This window comes from Hemibagrus wyckioides, linkage group LG11, assembly GCF_019097595.1.
Source record: "Hemibagrus wyckioides isolate EC202008001 linkage group LG11, SWU_Hwy_1.0, whole genome shotgun sequence".
Lineage (NCBI taxonomy): Eukaryota > Metazoa > Chordata > Actinopteri > Siluriformes > Bagridae > Hemibagrus > Hemibagrus wyckioides.
Genome location: NC_080720.1, coordinates 13,157,283 through 13,178,863, shown reverse-complemented (window position 1 = coordinate 13,178,863; position 21,581 = coordinate 13,157,283). Strand labels below are relative to the sequence as shown.

The following is a 21,581-nucleotide window of genomic DNA, read 5'->3' as shown; positions in this document are numbered from 1 at the left end:
TAAGAGGCCCAAACCTGTTCCACCATGACTATGACCCAGTGCACAAAGCGAGCTCTATAAAGTCCTGCACAGAGCCCTGACCTCAACTCTACAGAACAGTTTTGGGATAAACTGGTACACTGACTGCTCTCCAGACCTCCTCACCTGACATGAGTGCCTGAGCTCAGTAATGCTCTTGTATCTGAATGAACACAAATTTCCAAATCCACACTCTAAAATCTAGGAAAGGAAAAGCTTTCTGCAGATTATTCTATACAGGAAGGGAGGAATAAGTCTGATGGTCAGATGTCCACAAACCTTCGTCCTTGCAGTGTCTGGCTGCTACTTAACAGATTCTGATGTTTACATTTCTAAACAGACTGAGATTGAAATGAAATTAAAGGGCACTAGAGACAGACAGAAGGCCCATTTAAACAAGACACTCTGGCCCAGACCACAGTTTTCCACCAAATAAAAAAAAAAAAAAAATGTTGCACTGAAGCCATTGCTTATATAAGTATTTTTTGATTATATTCATATTTTCCAGATTAGCTGCACAAGTAAAAAGTAAACAAAATCAACTACTACACCTTGTATGTTTCAGGTTACCACATTGTAATTAGATTTGAGGGAAATTTCATGAAATATAACACATCCCGTAAAGCCGTAAAGAAACAAACAAGCCGACTCTTATGCGAAAAAAAAAGAATGTTTATTAAGGCTAGAGGAACTAATACAGAGACAGTGAGGGAATGGGTACAAAATCAAAAATTTGACATAAAACATGAACGAAGATTGCTAATGGATCAACTTGTCGAAGAATTCAAAATAACAAATTTCCTTTCTCTTGTTATATCCTCACCAACTGTCAGGAATGACCCCAAATACACTAGTAAGGCAAAATTCAGGAACTTTTCAAGCTCTCATAAATTTATGGTCCTTTCTAGAAATACCTGACTGAGGCCAAACAAATCCATCTGAGGCCACCCTGAGAAACATAGTATATTTTAGTCCTAATGTTCAATTACACTCTTAATGTTTTAATATCCTTAAAATCCCTTGTATTTTTCCTCGCTGATGAAGCAACACAGTTAAAAAATATAAAGAAAGCGTAAAAGCAGTACTACAATTTCATCAAAAGCGCACAAGAAGAGAAACCAGAGAGCATGTGTGCCTTTGCTACCTAAAGATTAACCACCTCTCTGCATCGTAAAACGTTAAGAGCAGGATGATGAAACCGAGCAGAAGAAGACACACAGGGAGGAGAGGTGTGGTGTTGAAAACTTATTGCTTAATCACAATTCCTGAAGAGTAAAAAAAAAAAAAAAAAGGTAATTTCTGCATATTATTATATATAAAGTGTCAATGCAATAATAGAAAGGAAATTGCATATTGTTATTCTTTTATCAAGCTAAGAATGAAATCCTATTAATATAAGTTTTTTTTTTCCCCTAATCATTAGAATACTTTCTTCGCTATATTTAGGTCTAATACTACGCTTCACAAATTGACAATATTAGAATGAATGCTCATAGTGCTGATTATAAGAGCCTACAAAATATTCTTTTTGTTTTTTTCAACTACGCTGGTTATAATCTTCTAGGATTGAATTCTTTTTAATACCATTTTAACCTCCGGGTTTGATTGTCACAACGTTACTGATTTCATTGCCGTGTTTCTCCTTCTGTGGACTGTACTAACCAAAAGAAAAGGCACTTTATACTGCCTTAAGTTTCTCAGATGATCTATGTTGCATTAAACAGCTTTCATTCATGATATGCATATAAATATAATATAATTGTGCTATGTGGAAAGCAGTATAGTGAATAATAGGAGGAAGCAGCAGTGCACTGCAGCATTACTCACACTTTGGTTATATATGTTTGGGTTCACAGTCCTATTCCATATAATAAACCTCTCTACGAACTGCATAAGTATGTAAATATATACACACGTCGTCGAAGAATGTAAACGTCGCTCCAGTGGGAGGTGTTTAAATTGAATCTGAGTCTTTTGTTGAACTGATTTTTAAGAAATTCTGCCAAATCCTATTTGTATTTGTCTGACTGGTGTGTTTGTCTGGACATGCACTGATATTTGTGTTACATGATTGTGTAATTCATCTTCACCTCATCTATACACCTGGAACTAGAGCTTTAATATCTTGTACATGTTTAAAACTGCATATTATTCACCCAAATAATAACCCCAAAAAGCCCTTTAGTATATTTTATAAGGCCATAAGAAGAGTATTTTTTGTCGTGTCTGTGTGTGTGTGTGTTCATACATACATATGTGTGGCCCCATCACCATGTTTTTGCAAATCAAACGTATACATACGTTCACCATGAATATAATAGAAATGATGACTGATGAAAGCAAGGCCACTGTTTGTTCTAAAATCCTAACGAATAACTGGATTATGGTTTCTGTTTTCGCTCCTAAAGACAGGCACGTATAAGATTAGGACACAGAATAATGTTAAAGCTCAACATCGACTGACTGAGCTGGATTTTTAGACAGACGTCTGGCTGTAATAATTCTGTCAGGGGACACAGATGACTCGAAGCTATGGGAATATCTGTGAACTAAATGTTATTTGCTACACATTTGTCCCCGTCACATTTTGCTCTTTGAGCACTGGCCATATGGAAGATAGACAACATATATAAAGCAAGGAATGCATGTACAATTCGTCATCGTAACTAATGTTAAGTAATCTTTTCTCAAGTTCGTCTGGATCGTTCTACTCATTACTCCTGGTACCTTTAAAGTTTTAATCAATTATTAAATGTTTGTTTTTATTAGCATACATACAAGAAGCAAAGATAAAATGTTTTTTTTTGTCTGACTGCAACAAATGTGTACAATTGTGAACTGCGTGTGTGTGTGTGTGTGGGTGTGTGTGTACAAGCTGTAAGCGTGAGGATATTTCTAAATGCAGCCATATTGTATCAGATGAGTTAGGAGTATATATATGTGTGTGTGTGTGTGTGTGTGTTAGGGAGAATAGTATGGACTCAGAGGTCGGTGGTGGCCTTGGCAGTCAGGGCCTGGATACGGTTGGTGTTGCAGTTCTTGCAGAGAACATGACCATCCAGTGGGTAACAGCCCTGATTATCACCCTCAGAGAGCAGACAGCCACAGTCCTGCAGAACACACACACACACACACACGTTTGTCTTATTTTCTTGTAAGGTCTCTTCCATAATTTAATGCAGTTAAATGCCTAGATCTAAATGAAACTCGTATCTCACCCACAAAAGGAAAGGTTTAGTCTCTTTTAGTATTTAGAGGTTGCAGTTTTTTTGTTCCTGCAAGTTGTAAATTGTCAGATATTCCTACTTCTTTGGTCAGTAACAACACACACACACACACACACACAACGCATCTAAGATTCCTGAGCATACACACACTCTCTCTCATCCACACTCACACACACACTCCTACACTCTCACACACTCCCTCACATACTCTCTCACACACACTCACTCTCACACACACACTCACTCTCACACACACACTCTCACTCACACACACACTCTCACTCACACACTCCCTCACACACTCCCTCACACACTCCCTCACACACTCCCTCACACACTCCCTCTCACACTCCCTCTCACACTCCCTCTCACACTCCCTCTCACACTCCCTCTCACACACTCCCTCTCACACACTCCCTCTCACACTCCCTCTCACACTCCCTCTCACACTCCCTCTCACACTCCCTCTCACACTCCCTCTCACACTCCCTCCCACACTCCCTCCCACACTCCCTCCCACACTCCCTCCCACACTCCCTCCCACACTCCCTCTCACACTCCCTCTCACACTCCCTCTCACACTCACTCTCACACACTCACTCTCACACACTCACTCTCACACACTCACTCTCACACACACTCTCACACACACTCTCACACACACACTCTCACACACACACTCTCACACACACTCTCACACACACTCTCACACACACACACCTCGCAGCGGTAACACTGCACATGGAAATCCCGGTCCAGAGCCACAATGCGGACCGTCTCCTCCTGGCCAGGAGCAGGCATTATCGGCTCTTTACACACAGAGCAACGAGGGGCAAACTTCCTGCAAAAGAGACACAAACAAGACCAGAGTACAAACTCTATCCAACACAAACACAAACACACACACACAAAATATGAGCAAAATATGAGCCCTATAATAAATCATGGCACGTGTGGGGAAGAATCTGGTGTAAAACGGCACACTTGTAAAAACTGGGTGTCATTCAGAGCGATGCATTATCAGAAGATTTGTTTGGGCGATATCAAGTGGAAGAGAATAGCGGTGGTGTTATTTTCTTTGACCTTCCTCCCTCTTGCATTAATCTGATGTTTGAATTGATGTTCTTTGTGTCTTCTCTATGTCCTGTTTATTATGTCGGAGGTTGCTGGAGTTGCCACAGAGTCAGAATTTCATTGCTTTGTGTAATCAACTGTTTCCTGTACATAAATTCCTGAATCTAAAATGGAAAAGAACTGTTTTTGTAAAGACAAACATGAAGAATTCACACTGATATTTTCAAGACAGATATAAATGGCTACAAGATATACATAATTTCTCATAATTCCACTTTTTCTATAAATAAGTGTAATAACTAATGGTATCTAATTGTTCTTAATAGACATCATACTGATTTTATTAGATATACTCGGACAAATTCCCAGCCGATATTCAGAGCTGCACGTTTCTATTTGTTAAGCATGTGATGATTCAGTGATGTAAATGTACTTAGTAGTTCTTAGAAATGAACTGATGTCTAAAATGGCATTCACAAAAACAGAGCAGGATTTTTAATCCAATTTTTTGACCAAAGTGGACTGGAACACACCACCACACCGCACCGCACCAACCAACCTCAAATGTTATGACCATTTCTGGCCATGAAGGAAGCCTTGAAGGAAGCCCAAAAAAAAAAAAAAACACATTCTGTCCAACCAAATTAGCAATCAGTGAATGTTATAACCACTAAACTGCATCTGCACTTACACTCAAATAAATCTCTTTATATTAAAAGGCAGCTGCATTAATATCTGCACCGGTGCTTGAACTAATGAAGACAGAATTACTTCCAGTGAATTTCCTGTGATTGGTCTAGCATTATATTGGAGAGCATTAGCTCAAATATTCTCATTCTGCTCACTCATTTCCTGTCCTTTCCAGAAGCAGGTGATCTGAATTCAAACAAACCTCTGTGGCTTTTAATTCTCTAGCGATTTATGCTGCTGGTTTGAATACCATTCTCTCTTGCGCATTCAGGGGAAATGTACAAAAGGAACAGAGATGTGGGCAGAGGAGGCTGGTGAGGATGTGAAGACAAAACCTGGCTTTTCGGTCCAGCCAGGTGATGGAACTTCTTCACTGACTCAGTAGAAATGGAGAGTACGGTGACCCAAGAGGAACCACAAGAACAATGCTGAAATCTGGCTGTTCCTCGACACAAAGGCATTTCTGTTCACACACCTAACGGCTTCTGTGTCAAACGTTTCAGTTCCTCAACAGGTAACCTTTTCCTCTACCACATGGAAATCTTGTTTCAGGTTTTCTTTATACAGCAATTGTCTCTTTTAAGGAACTCTGAGGCTGCTTTACACAGGGTAAAATTAGCCCTGTACTTTCTGACCTGACCATGTTTTCAGTTGCATGCAATCGAGACAGCTGTATGGGTGTGGGGGTGGGGTGTTTTTGTATTGAGGACACTTAACAAAATGTTATTTGAATGTGTGTGTGTGTGTGTGGTGGATTAGTGTTACTTGTGGAAATCCTCGATGCAGTGGATGTGGTTGGAGGCGTCCACGGTGAACGGGATGCCATCCAGGCTCCGGTGACACACCACACAGGTAAAGCAGTGCGGGTGGTAAGCTTTACCCGTCGCCCGCAGAATCCTCTCCATGATGGGCTTACTGCAGATGTTACAGGTCTCCAAGGTGTTCTGAAGCCACACACACACAGACAGACATCCAACATTAATATTCATGAGCAAGTATTATTTTTAACACAATTTTTATAAATATAACCAAAAATCCTCCAGCTCCACTGCCTGCTTGAATATCCATGGAAAATTCTGGACTGTGGATACAGGAACTTTCACAAGCAGTAGTTTCGTGCCTGAGGCAGTGGAGCTAGGTCTGAAACATGGCTGTGTTCTAATCAGGCTTCTTATGTAAGAGCACTTAGATTAGCATGAGAGCTACATGAATGCATGAAGGCAAAGAGCAGCCTATTGATACGCAAGTGAGCAGTAGGAGAGCGGAGCAGAAGGAGGATTTTATTATGTAAATGGTGTGTGTGTGTGTGTAGATAATAATAATAATAATAATAATAATAATAATAATAAAATGCACATTCATTCATCTTGATTAACTGCTTTATAAAACAAAAAAATAAAATAAAGAACTGTGAACTCTCTAGATTAAACCATTTCATTGTAATCTAGTCTTAAACAGAACAGCATCAGGAGAACATGAGTTCGATTCCCGATGACGCCACAGTTATCAGAGAAAAATTGGCTGTGCTCTCTGAGTAAGATGGACGACATACTCGCTCTCTCTCTCTCCTTTGTCGGTCATAATGACACTATCTAATCTTGTGTGTCTGTGAGCTCATGTATGTGGGAGAGGGTAGACAGCACTTTCCTCTGAGCAGCAGTTTGAAAAGTTGTGCTTGGCTGCTTCAAGTGTCTCAGAGGAAGTGGGTGTTAGCCATCACTCCTTCCCCTCCCTGATAGCTGCTGTAGGGGCGACTGCCTTTACTGCTAATGTTTCTAAAACACTGTAACAAGGTTTACATGCTTATAAAAAAGAAATCTGTTCTTTGTGAGGTTAAAGTAAAGGTTAAGATGTTGGACTACTGGTAGAAAGTTCAAATCCCAGCACCCCCAAATTGTCACTTAACCTTCATTATCCAGAGCGACTCACATCTCTCTCATTACAAATCCTCAGATGTATAAATGAGATACATGTAATTTTATCTCTGTAAAGCCTTCTGTGAAATATTGTAAATGCAAACGTTAATAGTTTTAGGTTTCCACTTTCCAATTTGTGAAATCTGTTCCAGGATTCTACATCAAAAGCTGAACGTTTACCTGAGGGATAAACAGAAGTTAAGATTCTGCATCAGAAAAGCACATCGTCTACTGTCTGAAGTGAAAGAAATCATGAGAATTTACAGCAGGCCATGTCAGCTGAGTTAGGCGCTCAGGACGGGGCTTACAGCTTCAGGAGATCAGCAAGAAAAACCATTCAGATCTTTAAAAATCACAAGCAGTAGTCATTATGAAATGTAGTGAGCAGCCAGTGACTGTTACGTGTTCTCCAACTTGCTGTTCTGGTAAGGACGCAAGCTGTCACAAGCAGTCAGCGTCTTCGACAGCAGGCTTTAATGCAGAAACAAGTGAACTCGAGGTGAAGGGTCTGCCAATGAAATGTGCCAGTGAGTACACAGCAGAATATTTTTCGCAGTCCATCTGTAAACAATCAGATGAAATACATAAGACTGAGGCGGCTGTTCTACCGTTCTAGCGCACGGACATCATCTTATCACTTACTCTTAAACGTCTCAGAGAGGCAGATATGGAGTACATCTCATAAATGAAAGCAAGAATGGCAGCCAGTCTGATTAGCTGCTCTCTCAGTCGTAAACAAAGTAATCTTTCACTCACCCCCTCCTCCTGCTGGAGGCAGGACAGTAAATATGTCGACTTTCTGATGACTGTGGCCTTTTCCTCGGCCATGAGCGCTGGGCACCGTGCCCGCTCATGACTTCTCTTTTCCTCTGCATCACTCTTATTATTGCCCACCTCGAGCTGCGGATTTGTTACGGCCGTATTTAATGCACGACAATCCATTTTCTCTTCTGACCAGCCTCACAATTACAGCAAACAATGACAAATCATCTGAGGATTATCAATTACAGTTGCTTCACTCTCAGAGAGATTTGTGTGTGTGATTCCTGGATCTCTCTCTTCTAGGTTCAATGGTCTTGCTGAGTCCACTGCTGGCGCAGAGCCAGGAAGTGGAAGTTGTTCTTTCTGGCATAGTCTAAATGACACTGTCAGTGTGTCTGTGTGTGTGTGTGTGTGTATGTGTGTGTACACGTGGCATAGCTGAGCTTCATCACACAGACGGTCTGCGCTGTGCCAAATCAGAGCTGCAGTTCTTCATCCATTCTGATGCCAGAGATTAATAGAAAAATTTGCTTAGTTTAATCCCCAGGATATAGAAGGAGCCAAAAGTCACGGCATGACCTCTGTGCATCTAGACATTCATCTATGAACTTTAAAAGACTGAGAGCTAGAAAGTTTATAAAATAAGAATTAGGTCCTGTGATCATTTTGACCGTATCTAAATGTCTTTCCTTTCGTCCAAAAGCATAATATAAATCAACATTGGTCTCCCATAGCAACTCCTGCCTATCAACAATATCCATATCTCATGATCCTGGAAAGAGAATAAAGCCTTTAACAAGAGGTCTGCTTTGAATCCATGAAGTAGTGCCTTTAATTCCTTTGTCTGAGAGAGAGAGAAAGAGAGAGAGAGACAGACAGACAAAGACACAAAGAGAGAGAGAGAGAATGAGAGAGACAGACAAAGACACAAAGAGAGAGAGAGAGAGAGAGAGAGAGAGAGAGAAAGGGAGAGAAAATGAGAGAGACAGACAGACAGACAAACAGACAGAGAGAGAGACAGACAGAGAGAGGTGAGTTCTCAGTATCAAATGAATAACAGATCCACCTGAAACATTTCTTCACTTTTAATGTGTGGAGCTGTATACACACACACACACAAACACTCACACACACACAAACACTCACACACACTAACATTTACACGTCAATCACTTGGCACCTTCACACAGATGCCTCAGACACCATCCTTGCTCAACTGTCTTCTGCGGAAGTGTTTAGCGATGACGTCAAAGCAGTCCAGATTTACACACTGTGGATTTACAAAACAGCAATAACTTTCAAGTACGGTTTAAGAAAAATCCCCATAAAGTTTCTCCAACAGAAAGACTGGAGCGGACCCAGAGGACTGCCACTGCCACTAGAGGGCACTAGCTATCTGTGCCACTGAAATATGATGTACTCAGTGATGTATTTTTTTTTCTTCTGACTCATATTTCTCTAAGTGTTTACCCAGAAGGCTAAACAAATGTCTATGTGGATGAGGAAAAGTAAATTTAGGTCAGAGAGCTTCTCGCTGAACTGAGGGCCGAGCGAGTGTGCCGGAGTCAATTGTGGCCTCTTGTCTCCCACGCGGCGTTTTCAATTTCCTGGCAAAGTGCTCGGTCTTTCTCTTTCTTTCTCTCTTTCTCTTTCTGTCTCTCAGACACTCGAGCAGTGCAGCTCGAAACACGCCACTTTATACGGAAGCTCTTTTCCTCATCCAGGAGCTGAGGTGGTCATGTTTTGACTGGGAGACATAAATCTGATTAACTCTGAGTCTAACCCAAACGCCTTCATTCTTTTATTATTTTGAGATTTATTTTTCAATATGACGATTTGATCCGGAAATGTAAAGGTTTTGCTGATAAAGGGTTGAGTAAACGGAGTAAACTAAAAAAAGAAAAAAATGTGAATATCTGTATGTGAGTGTGTGAGAGGGATAAAGAAAACACTGCCATTTATAAAGAAACTCTTTCCCCTCTTTTTTTAATGCATGCACAAACATGTAAAGCAGTGCACTCTATGTGTACACAAGCAAAATACTTCAACCTTGCTGAATGTCTCCTTTGATATGAAACTCCCATCGGTTTTGCATTTTACGGTCAGCTGAATAGCTTAGATTTGTTCAGCAGGAAATATCCAACTATCTGCAAAGTTTTTAGTGTCTGCTTGTGTGTTTTTTTTTTTTTTTGCCTTTTCATCACAAGTTCGATGAAAGGTTCTGAACAAACAACATCTGCCATCATAAACACCTGACTATCATGTAAAGAGGTTTTTCTCAGTATTATATCTCAGATGTTGCAGGTTTGGGGACTCTCACTTTTCTTAAAGGAAGGTTTAGGATAAAGGAAGCTTCTTTTACCGTAACGTCCATTACAAAGTTTCTCTCTACAAAAGATTTGTAAACTGTGATTCATGTTCCTATTACAACACTGTCGGACTCTTGTAATAATCTGTATGACGGCCTTCCTCAAACTACATTATCTCTTGCAGTCTGTGCAAAATACAGCAGCGTGATTTTTAACAGCGACCGAAAAGAGCCGATCATATTTCTCCTGTTTTGGAATCTCTTTACTGGCTTCCTGTTAAGTTCAGAATTGATTTTTGTACTGGTCAAGCTCCATAGTACAATATTGACCTTCTTCACTTTTACTCTAATATCAGAATGCTAAGATCTTCTAACCAAATTTTTCCCCTGTTGTTTTTAAGCTTATCCAGATTAGTCCAAAATGCAGCCATGTGATTTACAGGCATCTTCCAATCTCATGAAACCTTTCCAATCTGCTCAAGAGTGCTTTTGAGATCCAAAAACATAAGACAAATAGTGATCAAGCCTTGTCGTGGTTGGTCCTAAACTCTGGAACAATCTCCCCTTTCACGTTGGTCTGCTCCATCATCCATTTAACCATTTTTAAAGTCTCTCTTTAAACTTCTTCATCTTCTTGAATTCTTTGTCTTATGATGTTATTTAATGTGATGTTATATGATGTTATGTACAGCACTTTGGACCAGCCACTGTTGTCTTTAAATATGTTTTATAAATAAAATTTGACATGATTAGTCTCATACACAGGTAAGAAATAAAACTCAATAGACATGCTGTTACATAAAAAAAAAAACAACAATAACAAGGTGCATCTTAACGTGAATTAACTTAATCCCCAAGTGGATTATTTTCCTATAACAGCACATCCAATTCTAGTTGTATTATTTATCAAAGAATAGAACCTTGTACTTGTAATTGTTTACAGTTATGTTTAACGTTGGGGAAAATCCATGAGAAACATTAGTTCCTGTTATCTTCCATGTTATAAACAGATAGCTTTGCTTTTGTTCCCTATATTGAAGTTAATAATATAGGGTCCTCTTTCACTTTCCTCTAAAAAACCTAAATGAACAGCTTCACCTCATAGTCCTGCAACACAGAAGATTCCGAAATTACTAAATCAAAATCCTACAGAAGATATACTCTTCACTATATCAGCAATTATGTTTAAAAACTATTGTAAAACCCACTGGCGCCATTATGTAAATCCTTGTGTAAGTTACTGAAGAAACAATTATATATCAGACCCTAGCTGAACTATTATCAGGGCTGATGTTGTTGACAATAATCTTTTGAGTTGAACATGTGTGATAAAGCGCTGTGGTATAAAATAAAGTATGTGCTGTGAACCTGATCTGTTGATCTATTGCTGAGAGTTCACTGTGCTGAGGAATGAAGGTTAATCATTTACTGACTTCTGCTCACAACTAATGCTCCTCCAGGATTTCATGAAGGGTATTTGTGTGTGTGTGTGTGTCTTGCGGTCGAAAATGTTTTATTTTGCTGCATTTTTTTTCCCATTTGTGACACAACATGCATAAATTGGCGAAACTGCAAGCTCAGGATTCTTATTTCAAAATAAGACACATATGTATTTAATTTCTTTTATAGCTGTACAAAGAAATGAAGAGGGCTTTGGATAAATGTGTGCTGTGATCATGGCACATAATGCGTCTTGGCCCAAATCTGCAGAAAATCCCTGGTAATTTAAAAAAAAATATCAAGCTTCTCTGAAAATCACAGCGTTTGTTTGAGTTTGTGTTAATTTCTGCAAACGGAAACGGCACGTTTATGGAAGACACTCTTGTCTCTTCAAACGGGAAAAGAAGGAATTCCACCTTTATAAGACAGAAGGAAGTATGGACGCATGTCTCACAAAGCGACATGGCAATAAATGTAAATGTAGAAGAGGAGACAGAGGATAGAAAATTTGGTGTGGGTTAAAAAGCCGAAGTCTAGTGGGATCAAGCATGCTGTGACCTTCTCAAAGTCTCTCAAGCTTTCTTCCTGATTTCTTCCTCAGGGAGTTTTTCTTATTTCTGCCAGTTCTGGCTTGTTCAGTTGAAATCGAAATCTATATCCAGTTTTCTCTAAAGCTGCTTTGTGACCATTGTGAAAAGTGCCATACAATTAAAAGTGAATTGAACCGAACCCTTAGAGAGGTTAGAAATGGTAAGAGGGCGAGAGGAGAATGCTTTCAAGACTGGTGAAAAAGAGAAAAGAGACCAGGCTTTCACTCAGTGCCTGCCATACATTAGCTGTAAGAGCTGCTTAGTTTAGCTCAGTGTTCCCTGTAATGCAGAGCGATGAATGACTTGTAGGAACGTTTCTTTTACTTTTTAGTCTTAATGGTCTATTAAAAAAAAAAGCCATGGCACTGTGACCCTAACATGTCAGAAATCCCTGAGATCTCCAAGTCACGTCGACTTGAGTGAATGGAGCTGAAATAGTGTTCGTGTCAGAGCTAAGATGCCTGAATAAACAATATAGATCAAGATATAGCAAGCTAGTTTTCTAGAATTATAATTGTCATACATCATAATAGCTAATCAGCTCATTTCATCCCTTCATCCATCTGATCTGTCCTATCCACTTTCCATTCCTTGTTCCCTTTTTCCTATTTATTTTCCGACCCTTCCCTATCCTCTTCCCGTTCTCCATTTCCTTTCCTTGAAATCATCAGAGCAGCAAAACATGACTCCTCTGTGCACATGTTCCTGCATCTTTCTCCTATTACAGAGCCAAAGTGACACACACCCAGGCATAAGCGTTCTCCCTGACCCTGACTTGTGGTGACACTGCAGGGTCGAATGAGGTTCAGGCATGTTTTCTTGCTAAAGAGATAAGGAATGCAAGCGAGAGAGAATGAGACAGAGAAATACACTCAGACAATATAAAAAAACACATATCTCATATAGAATGCAATTACTGCGGTGACACCTACTACAACAATTCAACCTGTGCTACTAGCAAAACACACACACACACTTACTTCCTCCAGCCTACTGATTGGGTTTTGCAGCCCATTTCGATGCATGTGCTTCTTCTAATTGGGCCTTTCCTTTGAGGAATGCCAGTGAGTTAATCACGTCTGAATAAACAGAACTCAATTAGAAGCTATGCAAGGTAATGTAGACAGATATGAATATTTCATAACAGGAGAAAGCGGAAAGCCTAGAACATAGGCATTGCCTGTGTGCGTCTGACATCGAGCAAAATGAGGAGGGTGGGCACAACTGCCTGTTTAGTGAGGCTGTGGCTTAAGAGCTGTGTCAGAATAGAGGCTATACAGAGGCACAGTGCCAGAATCTAGCGTTGGGGTGTTTACATGATGAGTAACTGTACATCCATTCAACACTGTCAGATTTATTTCAATTCAAATAGTGTGTGAGCAACAGAATGTAAACTGTAATATGAAACAATGAATGAAAGAACACCTCTGATGGACTGTACGCAGTGATGTATGTGTTCATTTAAAACATTAACACTTTATTAACACACAACATCTTCATTTGTAAAACATGGGGTACTGAAAAAAAAAAAAGACAGGGAAAGGAAAAGGTCCCCCAGCATAACGTATAGACACAACAGTGCTTCAAACACTCCACACAATACAGTAGTGCTGAAAGCCATCATGTAGTGTAGTGAATTATTCTATAGTTCCCTCCCTCACTCCCTCCCTCCCTTCCTCCCTTAATCACTCTCTCTCTCCCTCAGTCACTCCCACCTTCTCCTCCCTCTATCCATCACTCTCTCACACCTTACCTTCATCACTCCCTCCCTCCCGCCCTCACTCCCTCCCGGCATTACTCCCTTACTTGCACACTCACTCTCTCACTCCCTCCCTCCCTCTTCTGCTCGATCACTCAGTCTCTCACTCCCTCCCTTCATCACTCTCTCCCTCCCTCCCTTGCTCGGTCACTCACTCTCTTACAACCTCGCTCGCTCACTCGCTCCCTCCATCACTCTCTCACTCCCTCCCTCCATCGCTCCCTCCCTCCCTCCCTCCATCACTCACTCACTCACTCACTCCATCACTCTCTCGCTCACTCACTCCATCACTCTCTCACTCCACAGGGTTGAATTTGGGCACACATATCAACACATCTGAAAATCTGAATTACCAACTGGTCATCAAGAAAAAGTCTTGTACTTTTGAAAGGTAGCTGACACAAAGAACAATCACTCATTAAAATATTTTCTGTTCATTAATGTCATTTAAAGTTCCAGAAGCTCAGACCCATCAAATCTCAGGGGTGTTGCTTCCAGTTCCGGCGTGAACGAACACAAATAATGTACTGATTGTGCGTTCTTCTCTAAAGTGGAGCAATTTTGATGACTATGCATTCCGATCAGCTTCCTCCACAACAATTACAACAGTGTCTATACTGCTTAATTCTAAAAAGATGCTTTACATTCTGCCTGCCAGGCTGACAGCAGCATGCTGTCGAAGATGTCCATCACCACTCCATATGAATATACATGGCATCATGCCCGCTGCTAAGAGCATCTCTGCAATCCAACCCTGGGAAACGCTTGCACACAGCTTGGAGATGAGCCAACATGTTTTCATGAGGTGTACAGGGATTTCCCCAGACACATGGCCATCAAATCTCATCGCTGCATCAATAATTAGGATTTCTAGGCACACCAGTATCCTCTGGTGCCCTTCGTCAAAAGCCAGAAATCTCTTCCAAGGTTTCTTCATGACTTCTCAGTAAACAGGAGGCAAAAATATTGTGCTTTCACCAGAGCTTATATTAAGCGTTCTTTCAGAGCAGTCTCCAAGCACTTTCTTCGGAAAATGAACACCATGACAAATAGTGTAGCGTCAAGTCACTGGCAAACAGAGCGCGCAACGGCAAAAAGCTATGTGAGCGAGATCTCGCATCAACACTAATAAAGTACTCAGTCTGCAGTGCTGCTCCTTCTAAGTCTCCTGCAAGCAAAAAAAAAAAAAAAGAGCACAGAACTACTGCACAATAAGAAATAATTGCAATAATTTTTTTCCAGAAAGATTGATGGGTCATAAATCACAGCACACCTTGCTCTGGTAAATTGCTAGATGAAATCATTGACGGATGGTATTTAAACGTCGCAAAAAGTCTCAATTGTACAAAGAATAAAGAGATAAAGCACGCAATTACATCTGCATGCTAGCGTATTACGTACGTAATCTGTTTAACCGGAGTGACCTGCTATTTCCTAGCCAAAAAGGAGATACTGAAATTACAAGTCATGCAAGTGAATCTGCCATATCTTTTGAAAACGAAACAAAAGCTTTAAGTCAAATTATTCCTCTTAGTAACGTACAATGTCACAGCAGAGAACATATTTCTCTACTTATTATCCATCGCAGCAAATTAAACGGAGGGACCTGAATGCTTATCTCAGCTGGTCCCCATCCAACAAGTTGTCTGGTTCACACAGTTTAAAAAAAAAAAAAAAGCTCAAAGTGCGAGGCCAGCACTAACATGCCCAATAACCAGAAATTATGATGTCCAATTAATCCTGAGCACAAGGCAGTAAAGCGCTCTGACGGACGTAACATGACGGCGTGCTAACCTAATTAACCTCAGTGCTACGGAGCCCCCCAAAGTCGAGCTGCTTTAAAAGCTCAGGGTTATCTCACACAGAGAAGGTGCTGAGAGGACGCGTGCAGAGAAAGTGATCATTAATAAGAGAAGAACAGGGAAAAGAACAGCTGGTACTTCACAGCCAACAGCATGAACGTTTAAGGCTCGTGTGCTGGGTTACAATCTGATTGTTTTAACGAGGACGCTTCAGTTGAGCAGTTGTAACAAGGTCAAGTGCAAGCTCTTGGAACATCATCTCTTTCAAAGTGGCAATTCTGAGGCTCTCGGTTTCATTGCAGGCACATCCCGCGGTACTTCCTCAGCGCTTCGGGCTACTCTGCACCTTGCAGCTTAGTAGCCGGATGACTCATGTCTCCGCACCCCACGGCTTTGTACCAATTATTTTTACAAGGAAATTCGATTGTTCTGCCATGTGCTGACATCTTGGCCTCTTGTTAGCGTCTTCTGAAAACTGCACTCCATTGTCTAGATTCTGCGCTCGTGCAAGAGGAACAGGACCGCGAGGCCAGCGAGATGATAAACAGATAACGGTTTGTGACCGAGTGCCGACCTGTGGAGGAGTTGTCCGTTCCCAGTGAGGGGGAATCACTGTGTTCCTAAATATTTATGGAGACGGGTAAACATGTGTCAGAGATGATCTTTTGCTGGTAAATTCGCTCGTAGCAAAGAAGCAGAGTCTGACACACTTTTTCCACTAGTTCTTCCCTCCCTAGAGTCGTGATATATTCTAATGTGCACCATCGTGCCAGCCAACTCTGCAGGACACGCAAACTCAACCGCAGCTGGATTTCTATGGAAGAGAAATATTGCTCAACATACATCCATTTAACAAATCAGTCCTGCTCCAATTAGTTAAATAAGGGGTACTTATATTACTATATAGTTTCACTTCATCTTTTATTTTATTCTGAACATTCTATTATTTCACTTAATACCATTAACTTTTTTTATATAATATGATTTTACATGATGACTAGAATGGGCTGAAGAGTAGTTTTCAGTCTACTAATAACACCGATAAGTATTTAAATCCATAACAGTAGCTTTAAAAATCATGTACAAGTACTAGAACACCCAAAATTACAAAAGACTTAACAGCTCTTTGACACATTCAGCTCTTTCCTGTTGTCATTTAGAGCTTGAAACTTATAGAGCCAGACCTTGAAGAAGTTTATTCATCCTGTTTCATTTACACGTTTTTCAATTGTGAACTTGTGCCTCCCTACTTTATTTTGTTGCGTCAATGCATGAAAACATTTACGTACAGCTTTAAAGCAAGCTCAAATCCAAGATGAGATTCTTCTTGGAAATCCGTGGACAAATTCCACAGTATGAATACGCCCTTGCCGAGCGTGTGAGGCTCTGAGATCAATGTATGCACAACAGTGACCAGACTTGGATGCAGAAGGACTTGCAGTGAAGATTTTCCACATAAGGGGAGAATTTTCTGATTAAAACAAGTCTTAAACACAAGCTTGAGAAACACATTCAAGCATGGTTAAATGTATTAAGCAGGAAATAGCAAGACACTAGCAACTTCCCTCTTGTGAGCTATTAAAAAATGGGCAGAGCATGGAGATCTGAGCAAACTTTGGAAAAAAAATAAATAAAAAAATTCTGTCCCGAGACAAACATGACATTCACCAGATCAGAGACCACTTCATGCAAAAAGGGAAATCAGTTGAATAGCAGAGACGTTTATCTCTAGTACACTGCATTCAAACAAGCAGGGATGAGTCCTTTGTAGAGAGGAGCGAGGAAACGCCAGAACACAATGGCTGATTGTTGGCCCTGCAGTTTGTGGATCAGCGGCGAGGCTGAGCTTGATAAGAGGCCACAATATTAGGAAGCTGATCAACAAGAGGTTACAACTTTCCTGTCCGTTACTGAAAGGAATGAATGATATCTAGTAGCAGTGTTTAAAAGCCCTTAGCAAGCGGAAGCGGGTTAACAAAATGAGAAGTGTTCTATAAAATATGCAAAATCTCTTGTTTGAATAGATTATATCGCATTTTCCTTTTTTTGATGATGGAGAGAACTATTACTGGATTGCAAAGCCTGATTGCTTTGTTCAACCAAAGTTAGACAATATCTGACAATCTGCTCCTCTGTATGTGTTCCTGGATCAAACCTGCGTCTACTGGATGGATCAATCGCTTTACAGGAAATATTACAGACTCGATAAATGGAGAACTTGTGAACATATGATTTTGAGAATTAGCTGAAAAAATATACAGGAGCTATTTGTGTAACAGGTGCGCTCTCTCTCTCTCTCTCTCTCTCTCTCTCTCTCTCTCACTAACTCACCACAGGTAAAGTTCACACCCTAAGCATATAGATGCCCATGTAGGAGTCCTGCAGATCTGAGAAAAGCAGACACATCAATAAATATTACGCCTCTTATGCTCTCCTCTAAGATTCCTAGACCAACATCCCGGCCTCATTTCAACTTTCCCCCCAGCTCAATGGGGCCTGGCGCTTCTCTTCAGAGACACGAGTCTCACGTTGCTTCTCTAATCGTACAGAGGCGTATGACCCTGAGGATGGGAGGAAGAGAAGAAGAAATTACTTTCATTAAGAAATTCAGATTTCCCCCCATCCTTTTGATCTGGCGCCAGAAGAACATTTATGCTGATGAAATGCATAAGTAAAGTTCTTAAATTATCCCAGCCCTCTTTAATGCATGGGTGTGAGTTGGAAAACTTCCACAGAAGACAGCTACAATCAGTCTGAGTGCTGCCGGATGGGGCTGATTTAAAAGGCAGCTGATGCAGTATTGTACAAAAGGTATTGGAAGCATGTTGATCGTCATGCTAATGATGATGAAATGGAATATTTTACAGCCTGAAAATGTGGATAACGAGGGAACAGGACCTCATATGCTATCTGTAGCTCATAGCGTGCAAAAATGCAGTGTTTGTTGGGCAGTGCATTCCCAATTACTGCAATTATACTGACTGAGGTTCATAGTTGCCAAGGTAACTACAATCTTGCAGCCCTTGCTTACAAGTGACTGGTACCATAAAGCACTTGAGATTTCATTTTTTTCATTTACCTACAGTTGCTGCTTTATCCTGCTCAAAGTCATAACAGATTATATAAAAAAAATCTGGATCAGAAGTGGAATGTATTCAATGACCTCCTCGTTGCTTAAACTGGATTTTTTTCAGCTCTTATCATTTCTTTCACTTTCTGTGTCATTTACTGCCCCTGACATGGATCTGATATTGAACCCACAGATATTGTCAGGAGGGATTTGTGGTCACCTGCATGATGTCACTGGTAAGGTGTTTGTTAGCTGCAGCGCACACTGTGCTTCAACAACAACAACAAAAAGACAACGGGCAGATGGTTAGTGCTTGCCCTGGACATGGCAGCTTTTCTGGTTTTCAGTAGAACATAATAATGTCAGTGTTCAGACATACATGGTGTTCCCAAAGTAATTGGGCAGAGCAGCGAGAGTGGCACATCTCACTCTTTCTGTTTATGTAAAATGTCTTTACAGCACAGATGCATTGTCCATTTGAGAGTAATGTCGTTAATTGTGGATTGTTGCCTCACAGCTCCAGTGTCTTAGTTCATTGTCTGTATGGAGTTTTGCCTGTTCTCCTTGTGTCTGAACAGGGCTCTTGCCTCATTCCTTACTACTTTTCTTACACACACACACAGTGAGATCAGGCATAATATTATGACCACCTGCCTATTATTATGTTGGTCCCACTTTTGCTCCCAAAAGCATGGACTCCACTAGATCCCAAAGGTGTGCTGTGGTATCTGGCACCAAGATGTTAGTAGCAGATCCTTTAAGTCCTGACTTACATACAGGACTTTTGATAGATACTTCCCAATGCAGACCGGGAACACCCCACAAGAGCTGCAGTTTTAGAGATGCTCTGATCCAGTCGTCTAGCCATCACAATTTGGCCCTTCACAATTTTGATTTCTCTGGTTACATAATTGCACTTTTTGCCCATACAGTACACACTTATAGTAAGAAATGATTTATAATCGCACTCTCTGGTGTCACCCAGATGAGGATGGGTTTCCTTTTGAGTCTGGTTCCTCTCAAGTTTTCTTCCTCATATTGTCTCAGGGAGCATTTCCTCACCACTATCACCTTTGGCTTGCTCATTACAGCTAAATTTATACATTTAAAATCTATATCCTGAATTTATATATTTCTTTAAAGCTGCTTTATGATAATGTCCATTGTTAAAAGTGCTATGCAAATTAAATATTTACATTTATTTGGCAGATGCTATTATCCAGAGTGACTTACATGCGTTTTATTTTATACAGCTGAGCAGCTGAAGGTTAAAGGCCTGGCTCAGGAGCCCAGAGGGGCTTTTTTTGGTGGTGGGATTTAAACACATGACCTTCTGATTCGTACTCCAACTAAAATACTAAGATGTAATTGTTTCATAATTAATAGCTATTTAACAGTAAAGATATTTGAAACATTCACAATCACCGGCATAATCATCACTCATACAAGGAAATAATAATTCTATAAATCAACTGTTTGTTTTTAGTAACTGCCATGTTACCTGAAGTGGTGAAAAAAGCTGTAAATTCAACCCCCAAAATCACAATGCAGCAGTGCAGCATGCAGAAAATCTTAAATTAAGCGACCACATTTTGAATATTAATTTGGAACTACAGCAATTTTAGTAATATTTCCGATTTGTTAAGGAGAAGTGGTGAAGTAAAAGAGGAAGCCAGGGCAGACAGTGATGCCTCAGTAATCTCCATAGCATCTTCCTGAGGAGGAAATAGGGCAACCCACAGACCATACTACATGCTCAACTCAGCAGCACAAATACTCACTAATGAAATTATAAAATTCCCAGCAGCTTTAGGGACAGGCCTGTGTGGTTTCAACATGAAATGTAAATTCATTTCTGATTGATTTCCATGCTAAGCAATTAGACTTAAATTTTCTGCACTGTGAAGGACAAAGCATAGAGATAAAGTCGGCGCCATACAGAAAACGACAGGCTTCAGTTCTCACACAATATGTTGAGCTGTACAGAAGGTGAGCTGAGGTCAAGTCTGGTCTTTACCACCCTTTCTTTTAACTGAAATGAGTGACAGAATCTCTAAACATGCGGTTTCTAAGGTTGGCGTGAAGGAGGTTTTGACGACATAGGCCTGATGTCACGATATTTCACGTCTCCCTGTTGGTATGCAGTGCATTTCTTGGGTCATTGACAGGTTTAATATATGAATAAGGATTTTAGTGTAAGGTTTCTCACAAAGTGTGCATTCATCAGCTATGCTGTTACAAAATGAAAGAAATTACAAATTGTTGGCTTTCCACTGTGTACAATATATACATTTTGTAAAATCCACACAAAATACAGCTTCAAGTGTCACTGTGAAGCTGCTGACCACAGAATCGCTGTTTATTCTATTTACATGCTAATTACCGACTCTGGGAGAAGTGAAGCCATGTGTAAGTGTGCATTACTGTAAACACTGTGGTTTTTACAGTAACAAATGTGAATGGTGGTTTGAAAGAAAAAAAAAAAAATGGAAAGATGATTCATTTTCATGTCTTATCGCTGCTAACTGTTGTGTAAGTTATGTGCTTGTTGCACAACCCTGAGCTCTGGGAAAGCCGGAAAGTTTCATAAGACTTTCATAAAACGTCCCTAAATTCTAACGGGGCCCAAAATGAAAGTGTTTGTAATTACTGGAACCTGGACTTTAAATTACATCAGATATTTTCAGCAACAGAAAAGGAAGGAGGAAAGCGGATGGAAGAGACCGAAGAGCATTATTTGGTTTCCAATCTACAAAGGCAAATAATCCTATCTGGCATTCTAATGTGATTTTACTACCTGCTCCACAATTGAGGTGTGATTCGCCGTGCGAGCGCTTATCAGATGAACCTCCAAACGGAGTGAAGCATGCTACACGGGCCTTTGCATGCGAGTGATCAGTTTGTCTAATCTGATCTAGTGGAGTG

General features: G+C 40.4%; 1 protein-coding gene across 3 annotated transcripts in view; it reads right to left on the bottom strand.

Annotated features, from left to right (window-relative positions):
- Window positions 1-665: 665 nt before the first annotated feature.
- Window positions 666-21,581, bottom strand: part of lpp (LIM domain containing preferred translocation partner in lipoma) — a 217,050-nt gene continuing 196,134 nt past the window's right edge. For 2 of the 3 annotated variants that reach the window (XM_058402433.1, XM_058402434.1), the window contains 3 exons: window positions 5,775-5,953; window positions 3,966-4,086; window positions 667-3,128 (listed from right to left, as the gene is read on the bottom strand). In XM_058402433.1, the coding sequence (XP_058258416.1) occupies window positions 3,000-3,128; window positions 3,966-4,086; window positions 5,775-5,953 (429 nt within the window). In that variant the 3' untranslated portion in view covers window positions 667-2,999. Of the gene's footprint in view, window positions 3,129-3,965; window positions 4,087-5,774; window positions 5,954-21,581 lie in introns of all 3 variants that reach the window. The other variant, XM_058402435.1, reaches the window with a different exon arrangement.